General features: G+C 45.9%; 1 protein-coding gene across 1 annotated transcript; it reads right to left on the bottom strand.

Annotated features, from left to right (window-relative positions):
- Positions 1-3,286: 3,286 nt before the first annotated feature.
- LOC119955665 (tubulin alpha chain-like) lies at positions 3,287-8,476 on the bottom strand. The gene is made up of 5 exons (XM_038782099.1): positions 8,446-8,476; positions 7,648-7,870; positions 7,387-7,535; positions 5,520-6,200; positions 3,287-3,693 (listed from the first exon to the last, which is right to left on the bottom strand). The coding sequence occupies exons 1-5, from the start codon at positions 8,446-8,448 to the stop codon at positions 3,394-3,396; spliced, it is 1,356 nt and encodes a 451-aa protein (XP_038638027.1). The 5' UTR covers positions 8,449-8,476; the 3' UTR covers positions 3,287-3,393.
- Between the last annotated feature and the right edge of the window lie 572 nt (positions 8,477-9,048).

Genomic DNA, 9,048 nt, shown 5'->3' with positions numbered 1-9,048 from the left:
GTGTCAGCGGCTGCAAATGAACTAAAGGGGTTTATGGAACAGATGGGGGGGGGGGGGTAGATCCGTAGAGTTTTGGGCGGCCAAGAGCAAAAGAGTTCTTATTTTTTCACATTACACAACGTGTACTCCCGTATTGACATTTATTGCATGGATAGGATGTCGTTGGCTGGGTTGGTGGATATTCAGTTCTCGGCGATAGCAGACCCAGATAGCAGTGTGGGGACCACGACCCACACTGGGTGGATTTACAGCTAAGCAAGGAGGGGGGCGAGCACCTGCACTGGAGATTAGATGCAGGACTATTAGTGGAAGAGGAGGTGTGTGTGCGCATGAGGGAGGCCATTCGGAGATGTGTGGACATAAACGTTATGGGGAGGACTCGGCATCTACGTCATGGGAGACATTGACGGCACTGGTGAGAGCAGAGTTAATCTTGAAAAGGGCACACAGGGAGAAGGTGGAGCCGCTGGAGGTGAATAGATTTATGAGGGAGATCCTCCAGGCAGACAGGAGGTATTGGGCAGGGTTGTTGAAAGAGCGGCAGAAACTGCAGATAGAGTTTGGGTTGTTATCTATGAGGAAGGCAGTGGGGCAGTTGACAAAGATGAGAGGGGCAGAGTATGGATATGGGGAGAAGGCTAATAGGATGCTAGCACACCAGCGAAGGAAACAGGAGGCAGCAAGGGAGATTGGGAAAGTGAAGGATAATGGGGGGAATACAATCTTGGATCCGGTGGGGGTAAATGGGGTGCTCAGGGACTCATATAGCAGGCTGTACGAGTCAGAACCCACAGCCAGGGTGGAGGGAATGAGGCTGGTTTTGGAGGGACTGGAGTTTCCAAGGATGGAGGAAGATCTGATGGAAGGCCTAGGAGCCCCAAATGGGCAGTTTGAAGTGGTGGAGACCTGGAGGCTATGCAGTCGGGCAAGGCCCCAGGTTGGAGTTTTATAAACATTTTCTTTTGGGACACTTGCTGGTAAGGGCATTTAATGAGGTTGGGAGCGAAGGGTACTCCCCCAATGATGTCACAACTTTAATCGAATTTACAATGCAGAAGGAGGCCATTCGGCCCATCGAGTCTGCACCGGCTCTTGGAAAGAGCACCCTACCCAAGGTCAACACCTGCACCCTATCCCCATAACTCAGTAACCCCACCCAACACTAAGGACAATTTTGGACACTAAGGGCAATTTATCATGGCCAATCCACCTAACCCGCACATCTTTGGATTGTGGGAGGAAACCGGAGCACCCAGAGGAAACCCACGCACACACAGGGAGGATGCGCAGACTCCGCACAGACAGTGACCCAAGCCGGAATCGAACCTGGGACACTGGAGCTGTGAAGCTGTGCTATCCACAGTGCTACCGTGCTGCCCTTATCCCTCTTATCCTGAAGTGGGATAAGGACCCGGAACAATGTGGGTCGTATAGGGAAATCTACCTTCTAAATGTGGTTGCCAAGCTGCTGGCCATAATCCTGGACTTAAGGATAGAGGATTGTGTGCCAGAGGTGACAGGGTTGGGCCAGGCGGGGTATGTGAAAAGGAGGCAGTTAATGGCTAACATTAAAAGGCGAAATGTGATTATGATGCCCTCCGAGGGAAGGGAGGTTGCGGAGAGGGCCTTTGATTGGGTGGAATGGGAGTATCTGTGGGAGGTACTGGGCCGTTTATTGACTTTTTCGAGGGAAATTAAGCTGTCAGCAGATACAAAGGGGTGGGGGGCAGTGGGGGGGGGGGGGGGGGGGGGCAAGGGAGAGAGGAAAGTTGGTTGAGGCGGGAAACAGTTAGTAGGAAATGGAGACTGGGGAACTGTGTATGTAAGCCATGATGGCTGGGTATGGTTGGTGGTTGTTAGTTGCGTGTGTTATTTACTTTGTTGTTTTTCCTCTTGAAAATTGTTGTTAAAAATTATAAATGCTTTAATGAAATATTTTCACAAAAAAGATTCATGCCTGGAATGTCTTAATCTGTTTGGACAGATTCGACTTCTATAGGCTAGAGTTTATTCGTAAGACGTGATTTGTTTGAAACACCGGGGTCCAGAGATAGCTTATCTGGAGAGGATGCTTCCTCTTGTGGGAGAATATAGAACTAGGCGTCACTACCTAAACTCAGGGGACGTTCCTTTGGAACCCTCTTCCTAAATTGGTAAGAAAGCATTATCTTTGACAACTTATAAGGAAAAGGTGGATAGATTCTGGGTAAGCAGAGGATGATAGATTACTGGTCGGCGGATACAGTTTGAGGTTACTATTAGATCAATCATGGTCTTATTGAACAGCGGCGTAGGCTCGAGGGGCTAAATGGCCTCTTGTGCCTTGTTCGTATCTCTGTTTGTATGTTCGTTGATATGTAAGGGGAGAAAATTCCAGACCGGTTTGTCTTTTATCAGTTGTAAGGGAAAATGCTGGAATTAATGATACGTTGTGTCACAAATGGACACTGGGAGAACAATGATATGATTGGCACTGCCATTGTGGTTTTGTTTGCAGAAGATCCTGCTTCAAGACCTTGTTGGAGTTTGTTGAGAATGTTAGGTATACAATTTTCAAGGGGCACTAAGTTGATGGAGGATTCTTATTTTCCGAAGGTTTTGATAAACTACCCAACAGGACTGTGGTTCGTAAACTTTGGTTAGGAGGGAATTAAGTGGCATGGATTGGGATTGGGCTATATGCAGAATACAGAGAGAAGGAATAAATGCATCAGTCTCACTCTGCCACACTGTGACTAATTGGGTACTGCAGATTTGAGGAATCTTTGATCACTGAGCAGATTCAGGACATTACTTGAAGTGACTGGTAATTGAGTGCAGAACATCTTTATCCGGTAACATTAACCATCCCAATGTCGTGCCATCATTAGGATGGGTCGGGCAAGCTAAGGGAGTGTTTGTGAGGAAGATGGATGGGACGAATTGCCAAGGTCCATGTGATCAGAGGCTACTGTGCCCAGAAGCTGGAAATCTGCAGAAAGTTGTGGAAAAGAACCCGGGGTCAAGTTATCTCCAAAAGATAGGGTAGATACAGCGGGGAGAGATAAAGGAAGACAGACCAATGGAGAGAAAGGGAGGAAGAGAGGACAAAGAGTGAAGAACAGGAAGTTGGATTCTGCAATTTGTCTCTCGTGTGGTCATTTAATTATGGCACCCATTCCTGGCGTATTTATCATCTTCTCACTTCAGCTATTGTTACACATGGTTTCCATCCACTTTCAATGTCTAACTTTAATATGGATAAAATCGTTGCATGGTTGTCAAATAATATATTTTATTAGTTATGATTAGTAACATAAATGGAACATTAAGTTAAAGTTTTTAAATTAATAAGTTGATTTTGAAACATGGAACATTTTGTGAAAGCATTTGAATATTCCAAATAAATAGGTATCATTCTCCCTCCTCCTCCCCCTTTCGGTCCAGATAGGAAGAATCAACTCCCACTTCTTCATAATCCTTCTCGAGTGAGGCCATGTCCTCTCGTGCATCCTGGAACTCCCCTTCCTCCAGCCCCTCCCCCACATACCAGTGGACAAAGGCCCGCTTGGCGTACATCTTATCAAATTTGATGTTGAGGCGGGTCCAAGCGAAAGCAATGGCAGTGGTGTTGCTCAGCATACAGAGGGCCCGTTGTACCTTTGCCAGATCACCCCCTGGCACCACCGTTGGGGGCTGGTAGTTGATGCCAACCTGCAGGAAGAAGGAATTAGATTATTTAAGCAACAATTTCAGCATCAGGGAGCACATTATTTCATGGAAAGATATATTTATGAAAAGGGGAAATGTCTTTCACTGAACAAAACGTCAGCACTACAGCTCTTGACCCAGTTACAAAGCCACAGTGTCTGACCGAATTTAGAATTTGTAAAGACCCTGAATTACGGAGGTAATTTTCATGCAGACTGTGAGCATGTGGAACGTTTGACCTCATGTTGTGCACAGTGGTTAGTGCTGCTTTGCGGGTGGTTGTGACCCACAGGAATGTCCACAGTAAGAATAATCTTTTTCTTCTGTGGAGCAGGATTCATGATTTACATGATATTCCTGGCAATCAATTGCATTAAACAACTATTCACCAAACGCAAGGGCCCAACAGTCAGAATGATTCACACTAACCCTACTGCACCACGATTAGATTAAATAGAACTGCAATATTATTGTTCAAATGTTACTGATCGATCAATTATTTGACTGTATTAACATATTGCTAATAGATTAATACTGAACCAGTAGAATCAAATTTGATTAATTGATTAGTTATTGTTTTATAATAATGAATCTTAAAGAATTATAAAATTTTTTGCTGTAATGCTTGTTATGCAAAGCTTGCCCATTCTATTGTTGAAAACTGCAATGACAATATGAATGAGTTCTTCTTCGCACTTTTACCTATCCTATTGCATTTACTATTTTGTTTTATCTTATTGTGATATATCTCACTTGATCTTTCGATTTATCAAAGGCAGACTGATGGTAATCAACTATTTTCTGATCGATCTGATAGGTAAAAAGGCTATTTTAATGTAAATATTGAGACCCAGTTGTAATACCCTTTTTAAAATGAAGATTTCAGCACTCATATCAGGCCATGACAAAAGACATAACTTCAACAGAAGCACAAAAGCCTGATATATGCATAAACTAATTGGAGATTAAAACAACATTTTCAATAAGCGAGATGAAAAAACTATTGTTCTGATGAACATATTTTCAATGTCAGTTTGACATTAAGAAATAAGCTGCACCAGTAATCAGATCAAGGTCATGTGAGCACCATAGCAATATGAAGGCACCATTGTCCAGAATGTGGATAAAGCAAAGTCAGCAGAGAACCAGTAGAAACCAGTCTTGATAAAAGCACAGAACCGCATTCCATAGCATGCACGAATATTCAAACATGAATCATTCAGAACTTATGTTGCACACTGGGGATAGACAGTTAACCATCAAATCAAATGTGTTTGATTCTCACCCAAACCAATTAGGACGACATAGAGGTGTAGACATATAGCTTCAGACTGATAAAATTCTCTTTAAACATGATGGTCCGCATGGCCATCTTTATTCTGGGATCATCCTATACTTTGACCTAACCATTCGCTATCTCTATTGTCATATTTTCACTTTTCCACTCTAACTCTTTAAGTAAATGCAAGCTGTTTTGTCATAAGCAAGAAACCATTATTATTATTTTGAAAGTTAAATTGTTTAAAAGTTATACAGCTCTTTAAGTCCTTTGCTAGCTGTATTTTATTGAGAATAGATTTCAGTTTCTCTCAATTGTAATCAAATAGAGGCAATAGAAGATTCTTATTTGCATCCGAGAAGTGTAACTCAATCTTCTCCTGAGTTTTAGTGTTGCAAGACTTCACTAGATCCGCATAGTAGATCGCTTCAATCATGAAGTGTGTGTGGGGGTGGGAGGTGGTGTGTGTATGTTCCATTCCTGTTCTGAATGGAGAGGATTTCCCAGGTTTTCCATATCTCCATGAGTTGAACACTAAACCCACACTTACCTTGAACCCAGTCGGACACCAATCAACAAACTGGATCGATCGCTTGCTCTTGATGGTGGCGATGGCGGCGTTGACATCCTTCGGCACCACGTCTCCTCGGTACAGCATGCAGCAGGCCATGTACTTGCCCTGGCGGGGGTCACACTTCACCATCTGGTTGGCTGGTTCAAAGCAGGAGTTGGTGATCTCTGACACCGTGAGTTGCTCGTGGTAAGCTTTCTCAGCCGATATAAGAGGGGCAAAGGTCGCTAGAGGGAAGTGAATGCGGGGATAGGGGACCAGGTTGGTTTGAAACTCAGTCAGGTCCACGTTGAGGGCACCATCGAACCGGAGTGAGGCCGTGATGGACGACACTACCTGTCCAATAAGTCGGTTGAGGTTTGTGTAAGTCGGTCTCTCGATGTCAAGGTTACGCCGACAGACATCGTAAATAGCCTCATTGTCCACCATGAAGGCACAGTCAGAGTGCTCGAGGGTGCAGTGGGTGACTAGCACAGAGTTATACGGCTCAACCACTGCGGTGGAAATCTGGGGAGCGGGGTAAACGGAAAATTCCAGCTTGGATTTCTTGCCGTAGTCGACGGAGAGTCTCTCCATCAGTAGGGAAGTAAAACCTGAGCCAGTGCCACCCCCAAAACTGTGGAAGATGAGGAATCCCTGGAGTCCGGTGCATAGGTCAGCCTGTAAGTAAAACCACACAAAGCACATCAATTATGAAACACGAGGTGGAATCTCTCTACATCTGTTTCGATATGAAGCGTGGACAGGAGGGAAAGTGCTGATCTGTCAGTATTGGGATGTGACAGTGGGACACTGGGATTGGGCATTGGGCAGTTTGCAGCTGAGATCTGGAGCGACATTTGGGGCGGTGATATATAGAACCCAATGTTTTACAGCACGGTGGTACAATGGTTAGCACTGCTGCCTCACAGCTCCAGAGTCCCAGGTTCAATTCCGGACTCGGGTAAATTTTTTGAGTTTTCACTTTCTCCCCGGGTGCTCCGGTTTTCTCCCACTGTCTGAAGATGTGCAGGTTAGGTGGATACGCCATGCTAAATTGCTCCTTAGTGTTCAAGAAGGCTAGGATGTGTTATGGGGATCGGGTGGGGTTATGAGGTTAAGTAGGGTGCTCTTTACAAAGGTCGGTGCAGACTCGATGGGCCTAATGTAAATTCTATGAATTCTATGATTAAGGAACAGCAGCATCTCAGTGTCTGTTTTCAGACCGCTCTTAAACATGGCCCCTTTGGAGAATGGAAGTTAAGACTAGATCGTGCGGTGAACCACAGGGGAGATGATCAGACATGAGAGTTCTCATTACATAATGGAGCGATGGTAGTGTCGTGCTCATGGAACAGGAATAGTTCATCATTCAGTCAGACTCGTGAACTGGGGACCTGTTCCGTATCCCAACATTAAAGCTGGTCGAATCCAAATTCAACTCAGTATCTGGAATTGGGAAGCACGGATGCTCAATGGTGACCATGAGAACTTTCATCTATTGATACTAAAATTCTATCTGGTTCACTCATGTACGTTATTTAAGTAAATCTACACCTCTCCTGCTCGCGGTCCACATGTGACTCCAGACATGGAGCAATGTGCTTCGCTCCTTCCGGTCCAAAGGAATTACCCACAGCTGATTGACAGAATGGAAATATAGCAGTGGGAGGTGAATATGAAAACGGGAAGGGAGCCGCTGCGGAGGTATTGAGAGGCAGCAGCGGGGAAACATCAGCGAGTCTTCAATCGGCGATTTCTGTGTCAGTGAGTAGCTGAGGGTGATGGAGTCACTGCCACCTCCTTTCTCAGCGAATGGGAGCAGGAATACGAGACCGGAATGCAGAATACCAAAATGAGAACTTACCACCTTCCGGACACGATCCAGAACCAGATCCACAATCTCCTTGCCCACCGAGCAATGGCCCCGGGCGTAGTTATTCGCCGCATCCTCCTTACCGGTGATGAGCTGCTCCGGGTGAAAGAGCTGTCGGTAGGTGCCGGTCCGGACCTCATCTGGGGACAGGGAACAGAGACTTGAGACCAGGAACACAGAGGCTGAAGGAAATATTGCAATGAGTTTACTGAAGCACTGACTGACCAACCCAGCAACAATCTCCCCTCTTACCAATCACAGTGGGCTCCAGATCTATGAACACAGCCCGGGGAACATGTTTCCCCGCCCCTGTCTCACTGAAGAAGGTGTTGAAGGAATCGTCACCCCCTCCGATGGACTTGTCACTGGGCATCTGCCCATCCGGCTGGATGCCATGCTCCAGACAATACAGCTCCCAGCAAGCGTTCCCGATCTGTACACCAGCCTGGCCAATGTGGATTGAGAGACACTCACGCTAATGAGAGAAGAAAGCTGATTATTTACACAGGAATGAGGGTCATACATGTAACATTCAGAATGGCGATAAATGGAGAATCCCCCGCCCTGTAGTCATCTGTTGACCCATCTCTTCCCCATTGGATCTGGTGTTGGCGATGACCCAAAGGCCAATAGAAATTCCGCATCTGACAGATTATCAGTTCTGCCAGAATCTCCAAATCCATTTTGCTCGTTGGAATTAATGAGCCCTGTAGCCCTTTCGATGTGACCTGCCCCAACTCAAACAGCAATAATTAAAACCCCTCAATCAGACCCCAACTCAATTGGACCCACAATCAAACAGGCCACAGAGATTCCGAACCAGAGTCCCCTCCATGAATTCGACACCACCCCCCTCCCCCTATCCCCCTAAATGCGACCTCCCTCCATCAGACCCACTTTCACGCCGGCCCAACTAAATCAACTCCCATCACTAAGTCCAGCGCCCGTCAAAAAAAAGAAATGTCAATCAGACCCGCCCACTATAATCGTCTTGGTGCCTCTTTCTGTCCGGAACACGGTCTCCCTCCACATTCTATCACGTGTTCTTACCATAATGCCCTTCTATATCCGCAGTCCCAGCCAATGTGCTGCGCATGTGGCCGCCCGCGCTATTTATACCGCCCCATGATTTTCCAGGTCGAGGATCTGATTGGTCTGTATGAACAATGGACTCTGGTTGCTTGGAGATAATCAAAAACTAAAAGAGTGAACAATGCTGATTGTGCGCTTTGTGCAAATTTCGGGGCCGCTTTTGATGGGGGAGCACAAGGCAAGGAGGGATTTGACTAACGGCCTCCCAGATGAACGGCAGCGCAACTCCAACCCACATTATCTCATAACATCCCACAAATTGCAACACATCTGTAAGACCCTCATATCTTTAAAGTTTTCGTCAGATTGTTGGTGTCAGTGCTACACGGGGAGAATATGCACACTCCACATGGAGAGGGATCTGGGGCAGTGATCCAATCTGGATTGTCAGCGCCGTGAATCAGCAGCCTGATAGAAACTTATACTGATTTCTGGAGGTTCCCCAAAGATTAGATAATGAGCGACATTGTGTTTGATCCATATAAGCAGGTCACGGATCTCTGAGTGGGATAATAATGGAGGGTACCAGATCTGTCTGCAGTTTCACAGTTTGATATAGGA

The sequence above is a fragment of the Scyliorhinus canicula genome, chromosome 21, assembly GCF_902713615.1.
Source record: "Scyliorhinus canicula chromosome 21, sScyCan1.1, whole genome shotgun sequence".
Taxonomy (NCBI): domain Eukaryota; kingdom Metazoa; phylum Chordata; class Chondrichthyes; order Carcharhiniformes; family Scyliorhinidae; genus Scyliorhinus; species Scyliorhinus canicula.
Note: the sequence above shows the minus strand (reverse complement) of the source record. Positions and strands in the feature narration are given on the sequence as shown.